Consider the following 25,447-nt stretch of genomic DNA (forward strand, 5'->3'; position numbering starts at 1 on the left):
TTTTCCTTTTTACTAAACTTTCTGTAGGCCCCTTCCTTTCTGTCCTCAATGCCATTTCCCTTGTCCCAAGTCTTTCCACCATCTGGCAGTGATCTTCTGCCACTGGCCCTGCCTAGCTGTATGGGTTGTTAACTTTTTTAGGAAAGTTTTGAGCGGGTTGTTAAGTACAACTAGTATTAAAAATTAAATGATATAAACTTATAATTAAATTACAATAAAACAAAGGGAATAAAATCTCAAAAGTTGGGGTGTCTGGGTGGCTCAGTCGGTTAAGTGTTTGACTTCCGCTCAAGTCATGATCTCATGGTTTGTGGGTTTGAGTCTCGCACTGGGCTCTGTGCTGTCACCTCAGAGCCTGGAGCTTGCTTTGGATTCTGTGTCTCCCTCTCTCTGCCTCTCTCCCACTCATGCTCTGTCTCTCTCTGTCTCTCAAAAATAAATAAACGTTGAAAAAAAACTAAAACAATATCAGATTCCAAGTCTATATTGGAGGCCAGATCACATGGATATTTACATTTGTCCCTTTTCTCTTTGTTTTAGTTGGACCAGACCAATTTTGAAGAAAGGGTACAGACAGCGCCTGGAATTGTCAGACATCTATCAGATCCCTTCGGCTGATTCTGCTGACAATCTATCTGAAAAATTGGAAAGGTATGTTCATACACATTGACCACTAGTTGAAAAGAGAAATTAATACTGTTAATTATTATTAATTATTAATATTAATACTCTAGAGAATAGAGAACCAATCTTTTAGATGTCTTAATTCTCAAAATGCATATTTACAATAGGAGCATCTTATTTTCTTGCTGAAGTCTTCACCAATCAAAAATTAAACAATGAAGGGTTTAAAAACTAACCATATTCCTGATAAATTACTTTTTCTGAGAAATAATTCTGAGACATTATCTGTCTTTAAAGAACATTAAGTAGATTTTGTGAAGACTGAAGTAATATCTATGAAGCAAATTGTGTCTATTTGCCTCCCAAATATTAATATGTGAATAAAAGTGTACATACTTGGAAATCTTAAGGTTATGGCTATTGGATATCAAAGAAATGTAAACATTTCATATTAAAATTTTTTTAGTGTTTATTTATTTTTGAGAGAGACAGAGATAGAATATGAGTGGGTTAGGGGCAGAGAGAGATGGAGACACAGAATCTGAAGCAGGTTCCAGGCTCTGAGCTGGCAGCATAGAGCCCAATGTGGGGCTCGAACTCACGAGCTGTGATATCATGACCTGAGCCAACGTCAGACGCTTAACTGGCTGAGCCACCCAGGAGCCCCCCAAATTTCATAGTTTTGAGTACATATTGAATGCTAGGTATAGTATCTCCTCTCAGCTCTTGGAGGAAAACCTCATTATCTCTATCTTGCAGGGAGCAAATTGAGGCTCAGAGAGATGCTGGAATTTTCCAGCTAATGAGTTGACAAAGCCAAGATTCTAATGCAGGTCTGTACTTATAGCCTCCCCAGGATCAGTGCTTCCCATAGAAAAGTTCTCAGAGTTCCCTGTTCTAAGAGTATTAGAATCCTTTCGATTACCAGCAACAGAAACCCAATTAACTAACTTAAGTAAATATAGAGAAATTGTTGGCTTGTGTATCCTACCTGTGTGAAGGGACCTAGGTAGAGAACTGGCATTAGAGACTCAGTGGAACCAGAGACTCATGGGCCACTTGATGGCATTTACTTGTGCTGGTTTTATTATCTCAGACCAGATTCCTCCATGCAGTGGGTCCTTAGAACTCTTTGCTCATGTCTTTACAAATCACGGAGAAAAGAGTCCTTTCTCCTTGGCCACATGTGAAAAATCCTAGAGACCTTAGACCTTAGACCAAAGGAAAAAAAGAAAGAAAAGAAAAAAGAAAAAGTATCTAGTAAATTATTGCCTCAAAAAAGTTGAGACTCATAATTTGTTTACCTTACTTTCACTAAACTCATTTCCCTATAAAAAATATTTTCAAAGCAAAGTAAGATATTCAGCCTTATTTTTTCTTGATTTTATTCAAAGAATTAGGTTAGTGAGAATAATAGATTCATATTTCCAAGATGAAGGACCAATTCCTGTTATTGAGCACTTAGTGTGTATAAGTGCCATGAAAGCAAGGATATTTTTGTTGGCTGGTTGGTTTGGTTTATTTATGATGTATCCCCAAGTGCCTAGACTAGGGCTTGGCATATAGCACATGCTCAATAAACAATTGCTGAATGAATGGGAATTGAATGTGCAATGACCAACATTATATGAAAACCTGTAACACTGTTGCAGAGATAAAATGTGTAAACACAATACAGTGTAGGTGTACCAGCAAGTTCACAATAAAGCAGATATTGAATATCTTAGTTCTGAATAGATGCTAAGGGAAGGATGAATCAAGGAAGGGCTAGGTTAACAAAAATCTGTGTACTCCAGTTCTATTTTCATTTATGGCCAAATAGAGGACACCTGAATTTGTAGGATTATCTGACCTAAGATTGTTCTTCCTGTTTTTATTGTATCCCCACATCAATTCAATTAAAAATATAACTATTTTTTTTCAATTCAATAACTCTGTGCCAGCATAAGTCCATAAGTTCTTTCTTTTATCTTTATTTTGTATCTCTTTTCACCATATTTATTTCTTTTTTTGAAAAATAAAATTGTTATTTAGAATTTATTGAAACATTTTGGAAGAGTGATATATCATGTATATATAGTACTTTGTACCTCTGCACCCTTGGAAAGTGACCTGGACTCACATTTCATAACTTCCTTGTGACAAAGGTCCTTAGGTGGTTACCACATAGTTGAGGCACACTGGCCCATCTGACTCAGTTTGTGGCTGTGGCATTGAACCCTCTATATCACTCCTATGTGCAAACTGCACACCCATTCCATGAGAAGCTACAAACTTGATAAGCATAGGGCTTCTTCCTTCATGATTTAACTCTCAGTGTTTGAAATTCTTACTGGGTCTGTTGTGGTGCTACTGAAACCACACTACCTCCTCTCCCTGCTAACTCCTCTCGAGCTATAAAATGTTCAAATCCCAGCCATTAAAATAAATTATCCCACCTTGCCTTTCCTTCAGGTTGCTACTCCATTCTTTTTTCCTTCTCTTCCCCCTCCTCCTCCTCCTCCTCCTCCTCCTCCTCCTTCTTCTTCCTTTTCCACAGCTAACATTTCTCTGCTCTCCTGGTCTCTCCACTTCTTCACCTTTCCTTTTCATCTCATCTTTCTGAAATATGGTTTCCACATCTACCATGGTGCCAAAATGACATCAATCAGGGTCACCAGAGGTCTCTTAATGTCAAATAAAATGGCATCTTCCGACATGACTTCATGCTGACCTCTTCTTCCCACCTTGAAACCATTTCTCTGGTCTGTGTACCACCTTTCTTTCCTGACTTTCTCATCTGACCCATTCTTCCTTTGGAAGAAAGGCTGGGGGCACCTGGGTGAATTGGTTAAGCGTCCAACTTTGACTCAGGCCATGATCTCACGATTCGTGAGTTCCAGCCCCATGTCAGGCTCTGTGGTGACACTTGGAGCCTGGAGCCTGCTTTGGATTCTGTGTCTACCTCACTACCCTACCCCCCGCCCCCGCCGCTTTTGTTCTGTCTGTCTCTCTCTCAAAAATAAATAAAAATTAAAAATACAAAATAAAATTTAAAAATTTAGCTTCTTACCCTGTTGTGAGTCACTGAATGATATGGACAAGAGGCAGGCCCTGCATGTAAGTGAAAGAGTAGATAGATGGGATAGGGCGATTAGGCCTTGTTGGTAGTAAGCTTCTTGGGGAAGCCAGTGTCCATGCACAGACTGCCAGGTTTGCCCTCAAATTTCAGTTGTGTGGTCTTCCTTTGGAGTAACTTAAAACCAGCTCTGGTAATGGTAGAAGAATAATAATGGAAAGAGCTCTTAATGAAATGCAAACCCTTTGTCTGGTTCTTGCCTATGAAACTTTTCATCTCTGTACAGTTTAATAATGAATATCAGGGTAACATTCAGAGATATATTTTAACAACTTGGGAAGAGAAAGAGGGCCTTCATTAACAGAAGTGGCAATAATGTAAATATAATCCACAGATGAACTTACAGTTTTTAAAAGAAAACATTTCTTTGATACCACCTTCTTTCAGACTCTGTGGTTTCTATTCCTACCAGAAAATATAGAATTTGATTCTGTTCTAATTTTCTAAAGACTTTTACTCTAATAAATGACTTTAGTAGTTGAAAACGATGTTTGACAAGATTTGTTTTATACCCCTATATTTAAAAACAGAGTCATTCAGACAGGCTTTTCTAACGTTAAATAACAGAAAAATTCACCTGACTTTTTATATTGTTGTTTTTTTGACAGTTAAATTTTGTAAAATCTACTACAGTTCCTAAACAAGTAAAGATCAAAAGGCAAAGAGGAAAAAAAGTTACATTTTTGTTTATTTTTCACTCTGTCCCAAGCATAGTAATGTATATTCCTAAGAGTCATACTTTACTAATCCATTTCTTGGCACTGCTTTAAGAAGCCCAGAACTTTCTGGGCTTGCCTCTTGTCCATCACATCTGGCTTGTCATGAAGTCAACTCTTTGAAAATTGATACATAGTGAAGCATCAAATTCTGCCAAACATCTGATGAGTGTTGGTGTTGGAAGGTCTCCACAAGGTTGTTGTTTTTTTTTTTTTTTGTCTCTTTAGTCACTTGTGTTAATCTCCTTGGATGTCTTTGTGAGAATAAAACTATGTTAAGGGAAATAAAACAACTCAAATATTTGTACATGCAACTTATTAGTCCCACTTTTTATTCTTTTGCAGAGAATGGGACAGAGAACTGGCATCAAAGAAAAACCCCAAACTCATTAATGCCCTTCGGCGATGCTTTTTCTGGAGATTTATGTTCTATGGACTCTTATTATATTTAGGGGTAAGGATCTCATTTGTAAATTCATTATAGATAATAAGTATATTCATTTTTATGATTTTATTAATCTAAAGTAATTATATTCATTTTATGACTAGGGTAATCTGGTGTTCAGATAAGAGGACTAATTCAACTCTAAATACAAAGAAACCACTAAAACTCTAGTAGAGACAAGTAAAAATGCATTAAGATGTTCTGAAACACAGGTGGCAACCTATAATTTAAAATAGGTAGGTTCAGCATTAAAAAAATTAAAAAAAAAAGGTGGGGGGGGCGCCTGGGTGGCTCAGTCAGTTAAGTGTCTGACGACATCTGAAATCATGATCTCGCTGTTTGTGAGTTTGAGCCCCGCATCGGGCTCTGTGCTGACAGCTCAGAGCCTGGAGCCTGCTTTGGATTCTGTGTCTCCCTCTTTTTCTGCCCCTCTCCCACTCTCTCTCTTTCTCAAAAATAAATAAACATTAAAAAAATAAAAAAATAAAAAACTGGGGATTGAAGATGGCAGCGTAGGAGGACGCTGGGCCCACCTCGTCCCACTCATGGCTTAGATTCCACCCACATCTGCCTAAATAATCCAGAAAACCACCAGAAGACTAGCAGAATGGACTCTCTGGAGCCAAGCATAGACAAGAGGCCCACGAAAGAGGGTAGGAAGGGCGGAGAGGCGGTGTGTGCTACACAGACTGGCAGGAGGGAGCTGGGGCCGTAGAGGGGCAGCCCGCCTGGCAAGACAGAGCCCCCAAGTCTGGCTTGCAAAAGCGGAGGGACTGGACTCCATGAGTTCTGACAGCCAGTGGGACTTAACATCTGGGATGTTAAAAGTCAACACCTCTGCTCTTGGAGAGCGGGGAGGGTGAGAGGACACCGGGAGGGAGAGTTGCTGAGCCCTGGAAGACAGAGCTCAACTTGGTGGGGAACAAAGGTGCTGGCAAGCACCATATCCCTCTCCCATCCCCCAGCTGAAATCCCAAAGGGAACCAGTTCCCTGTCACTGAACTTGCTTGCACTGCGCAAACACCCAACCCTTCTGTGGATCCATCGCTCCGGGTGCTGCAGGGCCCCTCCTGCAGGGGACCACCAACAGCAAAGGGAGCTAAGCCTGCCCCTCCCACTCCTGTGCACCTTGCGGATCCACCCTGGCTAATACACCAGATCCCATCGAAGCAGCATCACAAGCCAGGCAGTGTGCAAGTAGCCCAGACAGGGGCCACACCACTCCACAGTGAGTCCTGCCGCTGGGAGAGGGGAAGATAAGTTACACACCAGTCTGACTATGGCCCCAGCGGTGGGCTGGGGGCAGACATCAGGTCTGACTTCAGCCCCGCCCACCAACACAAGTTACTCTGGAAAGCACAGGGGAAGTGCCCTGTAGTTTGGAGCCACTGCAGGGACTACCCAAAATGACGAAATGGAAGAATTCTTTTCAAAAGAAACTCCAGTAAGTAGCGATAGCTACTTAAATCAAAAACGATTTAAGCAATATAACAAAACAAGAATTTAGAATAATAGTCATAAACTTAATCACTGGGCTTGAAAAAAATATAGTGGACAGCAGAGAATCTATTGCTACAGAGATCAAGGGACTAAGAAATAGTCATGAGGAGCTAAAAAATGCTATAAATGAGGTGCAAAATAAAATGGAGGCGACCACAGCTCGGACTGAAGAGGCAGAGGAGAGTATAGGTGAATTAGAAGATAAAATGATGGAAAAAGAGGAAGCTGAGAAAAAGATAAAAAAAAATTCAGGAGTATGAGGGGAGAATTAGAGAACTAAGCGATGCAATCAAATGGAACCATATTTGTATCAGGAATTCCAGAAGAGGAAGAGAGAGAGAAAGGGGCTAAAGGTGTATTTGAACAAATCATACTTGAGAACTTCCCTGATCTGGGAAAGGAAAAGGCATTGAAATCCAAGAGGCACAGAGAACTCCCTTCAGATGTAACTTGAATGGATCTTCTGCACGACATATCATAGTGAAACTGACAAAATACAAGGATAAAGAGAAAATTCTTAAAGCAGCTAGGGGTAAACATGTTCTAACTTACAAAGGGAAACCAGAAAGAGTAGTGGCAGACTTATCTACTGAAACTTGGCAGGCCAGAAAGGAATGGCAGGAGATCTTCAATGTGATGAACAGAAAAAATATGCAGCCAACGTTCCTTTATCCAGCAAGTGTGTCATTCAGAATAGAAGGAGAGATAAAGGTCTTCCCAAACAAACAAAAACTGCAGGAGTTCATCACCACTAAACCAGCCCTACAAGAGATCCTAAGGGGGATTCTGAGAGTGAAATGTTGCAAAGACCACAAAGTACCAGAGACATTATACAGGCATGAAACCTACAGACATCACAGTGACTCTAAACCCATATCTTTCAATAATAACACTGAATGTAAATGGACTAAATGCTCCAACCAAAAGACATAGGGTATCAGAATGGATTAAAAAAAACAAGACCCATCTATTTGCTGTCTACAAGAGACTCATTTCAGACATGAGGACACCTTCAGATTGAAAGTGAGGGGATGGAGAACTATCTACCATGCCACTGGAAGTCAAAAGAAAGCTGGAGTAGTCATATCAGACAAACTAGACGTTAAATTAAAGGCTGTAACAAGAGATGAAGAAGGGCATCATATAACAATTACACGGTCTATCCATCAGGAAGAGCTAACAATTATAAATGTCTATGCGCTGAATACAGGAGCCCCCAAATACATAAAACAATTACTCACAAACATAAGCAACCTTATTGATAAGAATGTGGTAATTGCAGGGGACTTTAATACTCCACTTACAACAATGGATAGATCATCTAGACACATGGGCAATAAAGAAACAAGGGCCCTGAATGATACATTGGATCAGATGGACTTGACAGATATATTTAGAACTCTGCATCCCAAAGCAACAGAATATACTTTCTTCTCGAGTGCACATGGAACATTCTCCAAGATAGATCACATACTGGGTCACAAAACAGCCCTTCATAAGTATAAAAGAATTGAGATCATACCATGCACACTTTCAGACCACAATGCTATGAAGCTTGAAATCAACCACAGGAAAAAGTCTGGAAAACCTCCAAAAGCATGGAGGTTAAAGAACACCCTACTAAAGAATGAGTGGGTCAACCAGGCAATTAGAGAAGAAATTAAAAAATATATGGAAACAAACGAAAATGAAAATACAACAATCCAAATGCTTTGGGAAGCAGCAAAGGCAGTCCTGAGAGGAAAATACATTGCAATCCAGGCCTATCTCAAGAAACAAGAAAAATCCCCAATACAAAATCTAATAGCACACCTAAAGGAAATAGAAGCAGAACAGCAAAGACAGCCTAAATCCAGCAGAAGAAGAGAAATAATAAAGATCAGAGCAGAAATAAACAATATAGAATCTAAAAAAACTGTAGAGCAGAGCAACGAAACCAAGAGTTGTTTTTTTGAAAAAATAAACAAAACTGATAAACCTCTAGCCAGGCTTCTCAAAAAGAAAAGGGAGATGACCCAAATAGATAAAATCATGAATGAAAATGGAATTATTAAAACCAATCCCTCTGAAATATCAGCAATTAGCAGGGAATACTACAAAAAATTATATGCCAACAAACTGGACAACCTGGAAGAAATGGACAAATTCCTAAGCACCCACGCACTTCTAAACTCAAACAGGAAGAAATAGAAAACTTCAACAGACCCATAACTAGTGAAGAAATTGAATCAGTTATCAAAAATCTCCCAACAAATGAGTCCAGGACCAGATGGCTTCCCAGGGGAATGCTACCAGATATTTAAAGCAGAGATAATACCTATGCTTCTCAAGCTGTTCCAAAAAATAGAGAGGGAAGGAAAACTTCCAGACTCATTTTATGAAGCCAGTATGACTTTGATTCCTAAACCAGTCAGAGACCCAGCCAAAAAAAGAGAACTACAGGCCAATATCCCTGATACAAAAATTCTCAATAAGATACTAGCAAATCGAATTCAACAGCATATAAAAAGAATTATTCACCATGATCAAGTGGGATTCATTCCTGGGCTGCAGGGCTGGTTCAACATTTGCAAATCAATCATTGTGATACATCACATTAATAAAAGAAAAGATAAGAACCATATGATCCTGTCTATCGATGCAGGAAAAGCATTTGACAAAATTCAGCATCCTTACTTAATAAAAACCCTCAAAAAAGTCGGAATAGAAGGAACATACTTAAACATCATAAAAGCCATTTATGAAAATCCCACAGCTAGTATCATCCTCAATGGGGAAAAACTGAGAGCTTTCCCCCTGAGATCAGGAACATGACAGGGATGTCCACTCTCACTGCTGTTGTTGAACATAGTGTTGGAAGTTCTAGCGTCAGCAATCAGACAACAAAAGGAAATCAAAGGCATCAAAATTGGCAAAGATGAAGTTAAGCTTTCACTTTTTGCAGATGACATTATACATGGAAAACCCAATAGACTCCACCAAAAGTCTGCTAGAACTGATACATGAATTCAGCAAAGTCGCAGGATACAAATTACATTCTTATACACTAACAATGAAGCAACAGATAGACAAATAAAGAATCTGATCCCATTCACATTTGCACCAAGAAGCATAAAATAACAGGAATAAACCTAACCAAAGATGTACAAGATCTGTATGCTGAAAACTATAGAAAGCTGATGAAGGAATTTGAAGAAGATATAAAGAAATGGAAAAACATTCCATGCTTATTTATGGATTGGAAGAATAAATATTGTTAAAATGTCAAAACTACCCAAAGATATATACACATTCAATGCAGTCCCAATCAATATTGCACCAGCAATCTTCTTGAAGCTAGAGCAAGCAATGCTAAAATTTGTATGGAACCACAAAAGACCCCGAATAACCAAAGTAATTTTGAAGAAGAAGACCAAAGCAGGAGGCATCACAGTCCCAGACTTTAGCCTCTACTACAAAGCTGTAATCATCAAGACAGCATGGTATTGGCACAAAAACAGACACATAGACCAATGGAAGAGAATAGAAACTCCAGAATTGGACCCACAAAAGTATGGCCAACTAATTTTTGACAAAGCAGGAAGGAATATCCCATGGAGAAAAGACAGTCTCTTTAACAAATGGTGCTGGGAGAACTGGACAGCAACATGCAGAAGGATGAAACTAGACCACTTTCTTACACCATTCACAAAAATAAACTCAAAATGGATAAAGGACCTGAATGTGAGACACGAAACCATCAAAACTCTAGAGGAGAAAGCAGGAAAACACCTCTCTGGCCTCAGCCGCAGCAAGTTCTTACTTGACACATCCCCAAAGGCAAGGGAATTAAAAGCAAAAATGAACTATTGGGACCTCATGAAGATAAAAACCTTCTGTACTGCAAAGGAAACAATCAACAAAACTAAAAGGCAACCAACGGAATGGGAAAAGGTATTTGCAAATGACATATCAGACAAAGGGCTAGTATCCAAAATATAAAGAGCTCACCAAACTCCACACCCAAAAAACAAATAATCCAGTGAAGAAATGGGCAGAAGACATGAATAGACACTTCTCTAAAGAAGACATCCAGATGGCCAAAAGGCACATGAAAAGATGCTCAATGTCACTTCTCATCAGGAAAATACAAATCAAAACCACACTCAGATACCACCTCACGCCAGTCAGAGTGGCTAAAATGAACAAATCAGGAGACTAGATGCTGGCGAGGATGCGGAGAAATGGGAACCCTCTTGCACTGTTGGTGGGAATGCAAACTGGTGCAGCCGCTCTGGAAAACAGTGTGGAGGTTCCTCAAAAAATTAAAAATAGATCTACCCTAGGACTCAGCTATAGCACTGCTAGGAATTTTCCCAAAGGATACAGGAGTGCTGATGCATAGGGGCACTTGTACCCCAATGTTTATAGTAGCACTTTCAAGAATAGCCAAATTGTGGAAAGAGCCTAAATGTCCATCCACTGATGAATGGATAAAGAAATTGTGGTTTATATACACAAATGGAATACTACATGGCAATGAGGAAGAATGAAATATGGCCTTTTGTACCAACGTGGGAACTGGAGAGTGTTATGCTAAGTGAAATAAGCCATACAGAGAAAGACAGACACCATATGTTTTCACTCTTATGTGGATCCTGAGAAACTTAACAGAAGACCATGGGGGAGGGAAAGGAAAAAAAAATTAGAAAGGGAGGGAGCCAAAGTATAAGAGACTCTTGAAACTGAGAATAAACTGAGGGTTTATGGGGGGTGGGAGGGAGTGGAGGGTGGATGATGTGTATTGAGGAGGGCACCTGTTGAGATGAGCACTGGGTGTTGTATGGAAACCAATTTGACAAGAAATTTCGTATTAAAAAAATAATAAAAATAAAAAAATAAATAAAATGGGTTCAGCAATAAATAAATAAATAAATAAATAAATAAATAAATAGGTTTAGTAAATTTCTTTGAAAATACTTATTTTCTATTATGATCCCAAATCACATTATCTTACTAGTACATGAGATTGCTGATGTTTTTATTTTTTTGTATTTGACTGTAGGATATCAAGACACAATGTCAGGTCAAATTTAGCCAATTATCCATATGAATAAATGTAATGTCTTGCAATCATACCTGCATGCTGAATTTCAGGGAAAAATAGAAAAAATTTAAAGCTTGGCAGCGAGGTACTCTCGTAGTATATTTTCTCAGTCACCTCTGTCTTCATCAGTAGAAAGAGAGCTCTGTACCTGAAAGCCCCTGGCTTTCTAGTGTTTAAATGTAGTCTGGGATGCTTCCCAGTGCTATTAAATATGACTCAGATATGTTAGTTTTTACATCACCAGAGCATCATTTCAAATCCTTAGTTGTAACCTGTAAAAGGCATGACAAGTTGAAAACTTATTTAGCCTTTAAGTCAGGGCTGTGCACAGTATTTGCTTTGGGATAAGTACTATCTTTATTCACAGGTATTGTATTCATATTGATCTCCATGTATTGGAGAGTTGACAGTGCCATAGTGTCAAGTTGCATGTTTTTAAGAATTTGTAGTTTTTACATACCACTAAAAATACATTTAAAAATTTATCATGACAAAGATGGTCACATTTCGGTCCAAAATGTTTTGTAATTCTCTTTACAATCACCTGGAAAAATTCTTCTGGCTTTTGAGTTGATCTGCCATCCATCTATCCACCCATCTGTATCTATCTGTCTGTCAGTCTGTCTGTCTGTCTGTCTGTCCATTCCTACAGAAACCAACAACAGTTTTAGGGAGGGAAATATTTGGTTCATAAATATAAGTAAGGCAAGTCAAGAATTAATTATCTTTTAAGATGTCATTGAGGTGATTTTTCTCAGAAAGGGTACTCAGAACTTGGGAAACAGTTTTATCCACAGCATCTGGCTCTATTTGACTTATTAAAAAATCTTTTGTTGGTTTTTTTAATGACAATAGTGTATTTGTTTGAGTCAGTGTATAGAAGTACAATTCCCTCTGAACATACATAAGAATGTAACATTCTCAATAAGTTATAGTTGATTGAAGTGAATGACACTTCAAACAATTGTTATGTCATGATCGAGATTGTGGTGAAGCTGAAAATTCTCTTCAGTCATTGTCTCCATCACACACTGCTACCATTGATTAATACTGATTAACCTAACATCCTAACGATTGAGCTCCTTTTATGCTCTGCCTGCCTTGTGAAATAATTTATCCAGCAGCATCAAAGTTTCAAGAGAACAAAAACACTCATTTAAATGTGATAGTTTAGGTGATACATGAACATATTTATCGAATGGTTTTTTTGGTCATGTGTACAAAACCAAAAAAATGGCTTGATATAATTTAATGTTTATTGAATTTAATATTTATTGTACCTAATCTATTCTAGGTTCAGCATTAAGTCCTTTACGCAGATTGTCTTATTGAATTCTTCTGGTAACTCCATGGAGCAGATGTTATTACCTCTAATATACAGAGAAGGAAGTTATGAAACTTTCCAGAGTACACATATGGTAAATTTGAGTGATAGGTCTCTTTAGCCCCAAAGACTGTGACCTTTCTACAATATCCGATTATAATTGTTATATAATTATATTTGTAATGATTGTCTTTAGGTCCTCAACAGAACGGTGTCTCTAGTAACCAGCCTCAGGTCTGCTGAGTTTTTTGCATCTTCCTAGGAGACACAGGTTAACAGAAGCTTAAAGGCTGAGGGTTCTTCCAGGGTCACCTCAGGGGAAAATCTGAAGAAAGTTTCCAGTAGGGGAACAAACTAGAATCTTCTCCTTTACTTATATTCCAGAAGGAACTGTGTCAAATCCACCCAAGGGCCAGTATTGCCAAGGTCAAACTTAAAAACAAAATTAAGGGGTAGAAGAATGGCATGGGTGTAGATAAGGGCTTATTCTTAAACTTCTCAAACTTAAACATATCCCAGCAAAAGGAATCTTAAAGGCTTTCATGGTGTATTAACTACTCTTGAGTGGGAGTGAGGGATGAGGTGCTCTCCAGTAAACATGAGCCCTAGACTGCAGGTCTGGAACCATTAGCACGTTCAAAGGGCAAAGGTTACTTCCCCCAGTTCACCTGCTACTGATAACCAACAGAATATTGGTGAGGAAAAGAACCAATGGGAAAAGCAAGGAAAACATGTACGGTGGGAAGGCATGGAGAGGAAAATTTACATTGGCAATGGTACAAATGTGGTGAGACTGGAGGTTTCTCACCCTTGTCACAGAGAAAAGACCTCACTGAGGTTGTGAAGTTTTAAGTAGTGAAAATGTTAAACACTGTAACTCTTAAAGAATTTAGATAACCATGTGGTCATTAAGACGAGTGCAGCTTTTCAGCATACCTAATCTCTTGTTTCTATTCTTTTTGTCACTTACAGAAGAAAAGAAGGGTAGAAAATGTAGCCATTATTATAAGACCTCTGCCTTTTGAAGCAACTTCTACCAGTACCTTAGTATTTATGGTATTCTTTTGGGGCATTCCTTTTTTTTCCTCTGCTTGTATCAGCTTGGGGATTTTTCATTCCATTAAATGAGTGAGGATTCTTGAAATTGCTAGAACACTACTCTTGCTAAAAGGTGGACATGCTTTCAAAATTACCTGTACATTCTTAGTCCCTCTAAATCAGGATAATTGTGACACAAAGAGTACTCAGTTGTTTTCAGGACTGATAGAAAAAGTGGTGTAAGATTTGCTTTTGACTGTGAAAGGTTAAGAAAAAAAGAAAATGTCATCATCAAGGAGCTTGTATCTCTACAATAGTTGATGTAATTTTAAATCGTATTAGCTATGGCCTCTCATCATTAACTATGTACTTGTTTTTTCTTCATCTGACTCAGCAGCCAGATACAACATGGTCTTTCACATTTAAGACTCCTAGCATAGAAGAGAAACTGGCTGTTGAAAAACTGAGCATGAGAGTCAGTTAAGGACAGTGAGAAGCAAGCCAAGTGTCGGGAGTACTGTGAGCAAATTGCTGAGAGAATAGTGTTATCCCTTCTTGATTCCTAGGCAGTTCTGGGCATATTGCCATCATCAAAGTGAGATGCATGTCAGTACAACTTGGGTCAAACCTGTTCTATTCATTAGACCCCAAGAAGGTTAGGGACATAAAGGAGAAGCCCTAGTAGTAATGTTGATAGAGTTCTCAAGTCCCATGGTCTGTATTGCATAAAACGATCTTTTGTCTCTTATGGTTTTTTTTAAATGTTTATTTATTGATTTTTGAGAGAGAGAGAGAGTGCACATGCAAGTTGGGGAGGGACAGACAGGCAGGGAGAGAGTAAACTCCAAGCAGGCTTCATACTCAGCGTGCAGCCTGGTACAGGGCTCCATCTCACAACTGTGAGATCAGGACCTGAGCTGAAATCAAGAGATGCTTAACCAACTGAGCCACCAGGCTCCCCTGTCCCTTAAGTTTTAACAAAGACATTGAGTAGGCACTTGAATACAAGCCTACTGCTAAGAAACGGAGAGTGTTTGAGGGAATTCTGCCCACAGATGGTCCCTGGCTTAGGCTCTGACTTATGTATGTTCCTTTCAGATGACTGGTTACCTAAGGACAGCTATCTTCAGCAAATCTCCTTCTTCTAGATGCCTGTTAGATGGGTCCCCTTTCTCCTCTTCCTTCCCATCCCTACCTCTCCCCATATGTAGCTTCTTCTCTAACCCCAGCAGTGACTTGCATGCTGTACTCCCTAAACTCACCCTATATCCCATTTCTACTCACTACTAGAACCCTCATCTCTAATACACACTTCCTTGTGTTGTCTACCTGAATGAAGGCAATCTACACCTTCCCTCAGTTCCTGTGGTAAGAGTTGGAAGTTCTTGGGCTTTAGATTTCTTTGAATCATGAGGCATTTCTGTATCAGTCTTCTGGATATTTCTGTATCCAGAAGCCCCACCCCAAATATGTGATTTAATTGATTTGGATGGGCCTTGGGATAATAGTAGTCTCATTAAGGTTCCCAGGTGATTCTGATTTAGGTAGACAAGGGCCAACATTATTACTAAATGCATCTGATTTTTGCTAGAATGACCCACATTGAGAAAGCATTTTAGTTTGAATTTTTCTTAATGATAATATGAAAAAACTTAAAAACATAAAAATGAATATTAACTCTTTTAATGACATTAGAGCAGTGTTTCTCAAACTTTAATATGCATACCAGTGACCCAGGGATCTAGCTAAGATGTAGGTTCCAATTTAGGAGGTTTTGGGTGAGACCCTAAAATTCTGCATTTCTAAAAGCTCTCAGGTGAAGGCCTTGCAGGGTTGTGGGAGAAGAGAAAGCCTTGGTAGAAGGAATACTGTTGTGAAAAGAGAAGTGGGCAGATTCATGAGGGCCAATGAGCCCTTGAATACAGTGACGGGAATCCCACTGGGATGAGAAAGTAGCTAAGGGTTTATTGGGAAATCCCAAAGTAACTAGTGTTAACTCTCCACGTCTTCCAGTGGTGCTCTTCCCAGGACCCCACTGGAGAGAACCAGATGACAGGATGCATGGAGAGGGCAAAGATATGGTTAAAAGGCACTCTGTTTCTCTTCCAAGATTGCAGCAGAGGGAGATGTTACATCTTTTTCTGTAGGAAACTTGTTACACAGGTTGGTTGGTTTTTTGTGAACAATTTGAACAGAACGGTGCTCCAGGAGCATTTAGTGGTATATGTACTTTTGAAGGCTAACCTAGGAATTCAGTATCACGTCCAGTAGAATACTGTGTCTAAAACCAAATGCATCTCCTGTTCTTCCATGTGAAATTTTGGAACAAAATTGATTTGTAAATTGGGAATTGTTTGTGATCATGTTTTTTTTATTAAAAATTCTTTTAATGTTTATTTATTTTTGAGACAGAGAGAGAGAGTGAGCGAGGGAGGGGCAGAGAGGAGGGAGACACAGAATCCAAATCTGGCTCCAGGCTCTAAGCTGTCAGCACAGAGCCTAAAGTGGGGCTTGAACTCAAGACCTGATCCAAAGTTGGATGCTTAACCAACTGAGCCACCCAGGTGCCCTTGTGATCATGGTTTTTAAGACTTAAACTGGATATAAGGGCATCTAGGACTTCCATTCCTGATAGGAACTTGGTGCATTTTTAGCTCTTGTAGCTAACCAGTATCCAATATGACTAATGAATAAAATATGTTTAAGGTAAAAATATACGTATGTATTTTCTTTTCAAAGATGGGGTATTTTTTTCTTAACTTCCCAAGGGCTTGCTCATGCCCTGTTGCCACAGACTTGTTTTATGATCTTTGGGCAAGTCAAATAACTTTCCTGGATCTCTGTTTCCTTGAGTATACAGTAAAAGAGGCTGTAGTAAGTGTATAATGTCTATGATCTCTTTAAACTTTTAAATTATGTGTCCATGAGATGGGTCCTAGAGAAGTGGCCTTTATCTTAAATCACAGTTATCTAAACTTATAACTTGATTTGCTAAGTTGATGTTGAACTAATCATAATCCTTGCACTGATGGTCAGTTGAGAGATAAACAAGTCATGTTATAACATTTCCATTTCGATTTATGGTTATGAATAAAGAGGAAGACTTTGCAGTCAAATGTTTGGTTCAAAGCCCAGGTTTACCACTTAATAGCTGTGTGACACTGGGAAAGTTATTTAAACTTGAATAAATCCTGGTACATAGCAAGTGCTTCATAAATGATAGCTATTACTGGGGTTCCTATGTGGCTCATTTGGTTGAGTGTCCGAATTCAGCTCAGGTCATGATCTTGAGGTTCATAAATTTGAACCCACTTTGGATCCTCTGTTTTCCTCTCTCTCTCTCTGCCCTTCCCCCATTCATATTCTCTCTCCCTATCTCAAAAATAAATAAACATTAAAAAAATAAAAATAATAGGACTCCTGGGTGGCTCAGTCATTTCTCAGTGTATACCCGTGTGTGTGTGTATTTTCTTTTATGTTTTTGTATGCATGTTTTCTTCACCACTTATTAATGACCATAAATCATATGAAATTTCCTAACTAAATTTTATTATTCTTTTAAATATTTTTATGATTATGAAAGTAATCAGATAATTACTGATAAATTTGATGTTCATCCTTCTAGTTTTTTTCCCATGGGAATAGAATATATACTTTATTAAGGGAGGGGGATCATTGCTTTATATAATGTGTTATAAATCTGCTTCTCTTCTTAATGTATTATGAATGCCTTTTATGTCATTAGATGACTTTTTACCTAATCACCCTATTGTTTAATAAATCATGTGACTGTACCATACCATAATTTTTCAGTTCCCCATCATTAAATGTTTATATTGCTTCTAATTTTTCATGATTGTAAACAGACCTTCAATGACATCCCTTTAGCAGATTTCCAGATTATCAAATTGCCTGCCAGTAAAATGTACTATTTTACTTTCTTGCTACTAAAGTATGAAAATTCAGCCCTCACCAATAATAGGTGTCATCATTTAAAAATTATTTTCAAATTGCTCAGTGAGAAGGAATATATTATTATTTTTCTTTGCATTACTTTTGGTTTCTAGTGAGTTTAAACAGTTTTTGTATATTAATTAAGCATTTATATTTTTTGTGTGTATGTAATTGCCTTTTCATGTTTTTTGTCCATTTTAGAGTTTGTCTTTTTCTTATTGATATAAGAGAGTATCTCCCCCAGCCTATCATTTGTTTCTAGTGAGTTTTACCTCTTATTTTCTTAACAATTAGAGGTTTTAACTTTTAGGGCATCTAGGCAGCTTAGTCCATTAAGTGTCCGCTTGGACTCAGGTCATGATCTCAACAGCTCATGAGTTTGAGGCCTGCGTCGGGCTGTCATGGGCTCTGTGCTGACAGCTGAGAGTCTGGAGTCTGCTTCAGATTACGGGTCTCCCTCTCTCTCTGCCCCCTCCCCCGCTTGTGCGCGCGCGCACGCTCTCTCTCAAAAATAAATAAACATTTAAAAAATTTTAAAAAAGAAGTTTTAACTTTTAAAAATTTGCTGCCAAATCTATACACCTTTTCCTTTGTTTTCTGCTTTTGTTATCAGACATTATTAAAAGCCTTCCTACCCAAATTATTTATGTTTTTACATGTTTTTTTGTTTATTTATGTTTATTTATGTTTTACTATTTCAGCTTTTACATGTAAATATCTAATGCATTTGCAATTTATTTTGATGTATGTTTGAGATAAAAATGTAATTTTAAAAATGAGTGTCCCGTTTCCTCATCATTTATTGCATAATCTAGCCTTTCTCCACTGAATTAGAATAACATAATACACAAAATTATTACGTGTGCTTGAACCTGCTCACAGATAAATCACTCTATTTGTCATGCCACATATTATAATAGCTGTATAATATGATTTAATATCCAGTAATGTAAACCTTTTCACACATTTTTCTTATTCCTCAAATGTTTTTGACTAATCTCTCATTTTTTTCAAATGAAATTTATAACCATTTTACCCATTGATTAGCAAATACTCACTTAGTGGATGTTCTGTGCTAGGTATTGTGCATCATGTTGGGATTATTATAGAAATGAAGACAATCAGTCCCTGCTATTATGGTGCTGAAAATCCGCTTCCAAAGAACCCACCTGAAATTCTGGTGAAAGTTACGTTAGACTTACAAAATACCATGGAGAGAATATAATCTTTGTAATATTCAGTTTTTCTTTATAGAAAAATTTAAAGTCCTTAAGACTTTTATTTAAGACTTTAAAATATGTCTTAGTAGGGGCGCCTGGGTGGCTCAGTCAGTTGAGTGCCCGACTTCAGCTCAGGATGTGATCTCACGGTTTGTGAGTTTGAGCCCCGCGTCGGCCTCCGTGCTGACAGCTCAGAGCCTGGAGCCTCCTTTGGATTCTGTCTCCTTCTCTCTCTGCCCCTCCCCACTTGTGCTCTGTCTCTCTATCTCTCAAAAATAAATAAATGTAAAAAAAATTAAAATATGTCTTAGTAATGTTTATAAATATATTTTTTTTTTCAACGTTTATTTATTTTTGGGACAGAGAGAGACAGAGCATGAACGGGGGAGGGGCAGAGAGAGAGGGAGACACAGAATCGGAAGCAGGCTCCAGGCTCTGGGCCATCATCAGCCCAGAGCCCGACGCGGGGCTCGAACTCACGGACCGCGAGATCGTGACCTGGCTGAAGTCGGACGCTTAACCGACTGCGCCACCCAGGCGCCCCATGTTTATAAATATTTTTAAGGTATATATATTAATTATTGGTATTTATAATGTCTCTTGTTATATAACATAAATTTTTATATAAATGGGATACTTATTTAATTGATTACTATGCTTGGTATGTAGGAATTTAATTTCTTAGTATAATTATTTCTTAAACTTCTGCCTATGAAACTCTTAATTCACTTAAATTTGTTATATGGATGGTCATATTCTATGCTTATAATGATCCTTTTCATTTCTTCATAATACTCATACCTTGATCATTTCTCTTATTGAGTTGTAACAGCTAAAAGTTCCAGAAAATGTTAAATTGTTCTAATAACCAGTATTCCTATTGTTTGTGTTTGCCTGACCCTAAAGGTAATGCTTTTAGTTTTATTGATTAGTTTGTTAAGATAAGTTAATTAGGTGTTGATTGCCGTTTTGAAGGAAAATTTCTTTCTTTATATTCAAGTATAGTTAGAACATTTATCAGAAACTGATATTGAAGTTTCATCAGATTTATTACAGTTGTTACTGAGATAATCATAAGTTCTTCTATAGTCTATTGGATTTTATTAATTTCTTAATATTGAGCAATTCTAACTTTTCAATATTTCGCAAATAATGTCCTAGTATTCCTGGGATAAAGACATATAAATAATATTGTAAAAAAGTTGACATACTGATGATCGTGAGGAATTTAGTGACTATACACCATAGAAAATAATGGAACCTTAGAAGTTCTTCAACTAATCATGTACTTGTATCAGAAAAAATAACTATGCTTTGAGTTTAGAGGTATAATTTTTAAAGTAAATATTTAGCCAACTGCAAACCCACTATTAATGGAAAATTAAATCAAAGAAAATGTGGTATTGACATTTGTCTATGAAGAGCAACATAGTATAGAAAAATTCTAGAATAAAATATTGATCTAAAAGTAATTTTGAGGATGAAATATTGCCACTCTAAGCACATCTGTAATGCAGATAAATTCATACCTGTAATTTCAAATACAAGATTTATTTTGACTTTATTTTCCTGGTGTAAGGAGTTATTTTGAAATAAAATTATCTCTGCTAGAGAAAGTCTGACATGGGTCTATGAAACTTGAAAGAAATAGGACATCACCTGCACAGATTGTAGTAGTTTAAAAATGGAAACAACCTGTATGCCCCCAGTTTAAGACAATGGGACATATAACCTGATGTATTCAAGGATGTCATGTTGAACAGCACTTAGAATAAATGTGTAGCTATGCAAGGATCAATGGAAATAAATGTCAAAAACACAGTGTAAATAAAGAATAGTTGCAAAAAGCATAGTATGATACCATTTATATAAATTTAAAACACCAGAGCCAATTCTTTCTATATATTCTAAAGGTGGATACATGTGTAATAAAAGTACAAATCATATACAATATGATACACACCAACAAAAAAGTACACACTTATTTACTTTTTAAAAAACAAGTGCTCTTCAGCAGATATAGCAAACAATTAACATGTTATATGTGGATAAGTTAGTGATTTTCTTTTCAGTACTCATCTGTCTGAATACAGGTTTTAATATGGCTAATGTGAGATGAGAAAACTATAACCCATTTTGTGATTAGTTTGGAAACTTTTAAAAAGTGTTTGATTCTTTCCTTATATTCAGAGCCTTAGTCTACATAGTTAATTTGAAATAAAGTACTGAATATAAAGTATAGAATGCACAGCTAGTGATCAATCAATGACAGCTCTGTATAGGTAGGATTGATTTCTAATGGGGATGAACTTGGTACAGAAAAGCGTTTTTAGTTATTGGGAATAAGGGGGCTTGTGGTATTGGGCATTTGCGGTTTAGAAAAGGGATTGTAGAAAATGGAGGAGAATAAGCAAATTAAGGGTTGAGGGGGAGTAAACTGAACAATGCTGTGGTACCAGTCTGGCTGGAAAATATACCTTTGAAATGGAATCAATTAGCCTAACATCACATCCCTTGAGGGTTTAGCTTCAGATCTCCATTTCATTGGTTCATCATAAAACAAGACAGGGGAGGTTTTGTGTTTTTCTCTCTTGAAAACAATTTAGTAAGATGGAGAAGAGTTAGACCTCTTGAATTCAAATCTATTCCTATATATTCAGGAGGAGGGGTAATGGATTTGATGGACAATTTGATTTACTAATTAATTGAGGACCCTGACTAGATGCATTTGGAAAGCACAACTTTCATCTTCCTGTGTTAACTCACAAGCCTTTGAAGAGTTGATAAATCATTGGAAACTGGACTGAGGTTGAAGTTTGTTGTAACACTGCTTCCCTGAAGTCCATACCCATTCCATACCAGGATGGGTTTGAGACCAGAAGTGGAAGTGGCAGAATTAAATGCCACCAGTGCCTGCATGCTCCTTCCTCCTGTTGCCAGCTCCCCTTTATGTGGTTGCCTTGAGAAGCTGTTTTCATTCTGGAAATAATGCCACTAACTCCAAACACTTTCTCAAGTTCTATTTTGAAGTCACATCAGGTCACTTGGTGTCTTTGGCCTTAGTTTCTTCATCCACAAAGTGAAAATAATAATGCCTACTCTGACTCCTAAAGCTGTCCTGAAAATAAAATAAAAATATTTCATAAACCATTCAGCGCTATGTACATATTACTGATTAATATACCATTCCAGAAACCACACCTTTACTGTATGGCCACTATTCACTTTTCAGTCAAAAATACCTTATGCATAAACTTGTCTCCAAATGACTTTCACTATAACCAAAAATCAAATCTTATTTCAAAGTATAAAAATGAAAATAACATCAAGAGTTTTACATATGGCGCAGCCCTCTATGTTAGCCCATTTTAAATCCTTCTCTAAAGATGAAAATTTTTTTTGTTGAAATTGTGGGGCCATTTTATGCAAGGGAAATGAAATCTAATTTCTTGGTTTTTCCTCTTTTTAGGAAGTCACCAAAGCAGTCCAGCCTCTCTTACTGGGAAGAATCATAGCTTCCTATGATCCAGATAACAAGGCGGAACGCTCCATTGCAATTTATCTAGCCATAGGCTTATGCCTTCTCTTTGTCATGAGGACTCTGCTTTTGCACCCAGCCATTTTTGGCCTTCATCACATTGGAATGCAAATAAGAATAGCTATGTTTAGTTTGATTTATAAGAAGGTAATGCTTTCTTGCATAGTCTCCATGCTACGTGCAACATGTTTTAAATGTCATGTTGATACACTTAAGGGATAAATGCTAAAATCAATTTTGTAGGCCTGTTAAGTAAATGGCAGCATTAATTAATGTTTCTCATTTTCCTTGGTGATTAATTCAGTTCATTTTGGCTAATAATTATTGAGCATTTTCTGTAAACTCCCTATGCTATGGATTTCATTTTTTTAAAATATTTTTTAATGTTTATTTATCCTTGAGAGAGACAGAGAGAGTGTGAGCAGGGGAGGGGCAGAGAGAGGGAGACAGAATCTGAAGCAGGCTTCAGGCTCCGAGCTGTCAGCACAGAGCCTGATGTGGGACTTGAACTCACGAACCGAACTGTCAGATCATGACCTGAGCTGAAGTTGGAGGCCCAACAGACTGAGCCACCCAGGTGCCCCAGATTTCATTTTTTAAAACTAGTCACATCATTGTGTTTTGGAATGTATGGCTCCCCATTAAAATGATACTTACCATCCATGTAAAAGTCATTGGCAAAATGTCTTGCGGTAAAATGCCATATATCTTTACGTTCAATAACAAGAGAGTAGTATGTAATTGTTATTGATAATCCAAGCAATAACAGTTCCTGCCTTAATTAGTTGTGACACAGTGATTTTGTCATCCTTTGGGTCCTGCAAATTGAACATTTTTGCAACAACACATGTACTACAACCATAAGACCTTCTCTACTTTTCTGTATGCATTATCCAGACAAGAGCCCAAATTGCAGAAGCATGATTTGGGTGAATGCAGATTAAGACTTCCCACCTTACAAACACAATTTAATATCATTTCAGTGACATGCTTTGTAGGCCATGTGTGATTGCTTGGGTCTACCACATCATTACAGTAAAGCTATTTTGGTTGAATCATTTGGGTATTGCTTTACCCTTCTTCTCTTTTTCTTCCCCCAATGTAAAAACTTTATATACTTGGCTTATAAGGGACATGGATCTGAAATTACCTCTAGCAAATAACCCATAACACTTCCATAATATATATGCAAGGTCAGTTGTGTCATAAAACCTTGATAGTCATACTTTATTGTTCAAAACTGCCTTTTATGGATGCACACGAAAAAAAAATAGAGTCCACAGTTTAGTCAGATCACCTCAGCTACAATGTCATCAATTCAACCAAGTACCAGGAAAACATGGGTAATAAATCAACAAAAATTTTGTTTCGATCCAGAAATTTTATGGGCTAAAGGGGATGGGAGATCAAAGAAGGAGAAGGTTATTTGTAAACTCATGTGTAACATTTAGCACAAATACAGCAGCATATGTGCTTTCAGACTCAGAACACGCTGAGGAAAAGTTAGAAGCTATTGCATCTATCCTTTTTTCTCTCATTTTTGAGTATTTGTGTTATTACCTGGTTTGTTTACCCCTCTAGCTGCACTTACTGGCCTGCACTGGCACCATCACCAGAGAATTCAGTTGTGTCTTCACGTGGCTGTGGTTTGGTCCCTAAAGGAGCCTGAAGTAGACTGGTCCCGTATCAGACCAGCTCCATCCACATGGCAGGCAGCCACTAATTCTCCTTACAGTACCCCACATTTTGTAATACAGCACTTTTTTGCTTTGCTCCAAAATCTGCAACTATGATACATTCAAATTATATTTTAAATAATGAACCTAAATGCATTCTATAAATGTCAAATCATTATGTTGTACACCTGAAACGAATATAATATCGTATGTCAACTGTACTTAAATGAAAAATGTAAAAATACAAGAAAATAATCTAAATATGAACTAAATTTATCTTTGCTTATGAATTTCAAGAAGACAGAAATAATAACAAAAACAAATCTTCGCTGAGTGCTTGCTATGCACACCTGAGATAGATGAAGTCTATTAATGAGGAGTGTGTGACCCAGTCAGTGGAATTTTCCCCTCATATTGCTCTAATAGTGTTTTGGAATTAACTGCTTTGATTCTTTCTTCATCTGTACTTATCTAAATTGTATTCATTATTCCACACCCATATTCAATTTTACCTCCTCGATAAAATCCCAATTTGTGTAACCAGGTATGTGAACTTTCTCATAACCACCCGGTTATATTCTGCTCCCTTGAACTCATTTATCATATCATATTTAGTTGATGTATGTACTAGGTTACCTTAAGGCAAGAAACATGTATTAATAAATCCTAACAATAATTCCTGAAGCCTTGAATCCAGTGATTTGCATCTCATAAGTGCTCAATACATATACATTCAATTGAAACAAATATTGGATGGGTACTCTCCAATCAAAGGCATCTAAGGGGTAATAAATTCTTATTAAATTTTAGGCAAAGTATAAGTGATCTTTCATAACTATTATTAATTTATCTACTTACCAGTTCTATTTGTGTATAGGGATGTATTTTTTCTGTGTAATATTTAAGGATTTTGTATTGTTAATCTTTCACAAAGTCATTAATGATTCAATTATTCATAATATACTTTTATTGACTTTAATTGTCATTTTATTCAATAGAATTACTATAGGACTCCACTATAGAAAAATAGAGTTACTATAAGATTATAGGCTTTAATCTCAAATTTTGCTGCCTATAAAAACCAAACCAAACCAAACCAAACCCACCAAAATCTCCACACCGTATGAATGGACATTTAAGTGTAATATCATTACTGCTGTGGAGTAGAAAGGATGTCCTTACTATATAGATGCTGGAAAATAAAATAA

At 37.3% G+C, this 25,447-nt stretch overlaps 1 protein-coding gene across 1 annotated transcript in view; it reads left to right on the forward strand.

Moving 5' to 3' along the window:
• Positions 1-502: 502 nt before the first annotated feature.
• CFTR (CF transmembrane conductance regulator) overlaps positions 503-25,447 on the forward strand; it is a 158,722-nt gene continuing 133,777 nt past the window's right edge. The window contains exons 1-3 of the mRNA XM_032592502.1: positions 503-651; positions 4,804-4,912; positions 22,495-22,710. Coding sequence (XP_032448393.1) covers positions 503-651; positions 4,804-4,912; positions 22,495-22,710 — 474 coding nt within the window. The remainder of the gene's footprint in view (positions 652-4,803; positions 4,913-22,494; positions 22,711-25,447) is intronic.

This window comes from Lynx canadensis, chromosome A2, assembly GCF_007474595.2.
Source record: "Lynx canadensis isolate LIC74 chromosome A2, mLynCan4.pri.v2, whole genome shotgun sequence".
NCBI lineage: Eukaryota > Metazoa > Chordata > Mammalia > Carnivora > Felidae > Lynx > Lynx canadensis.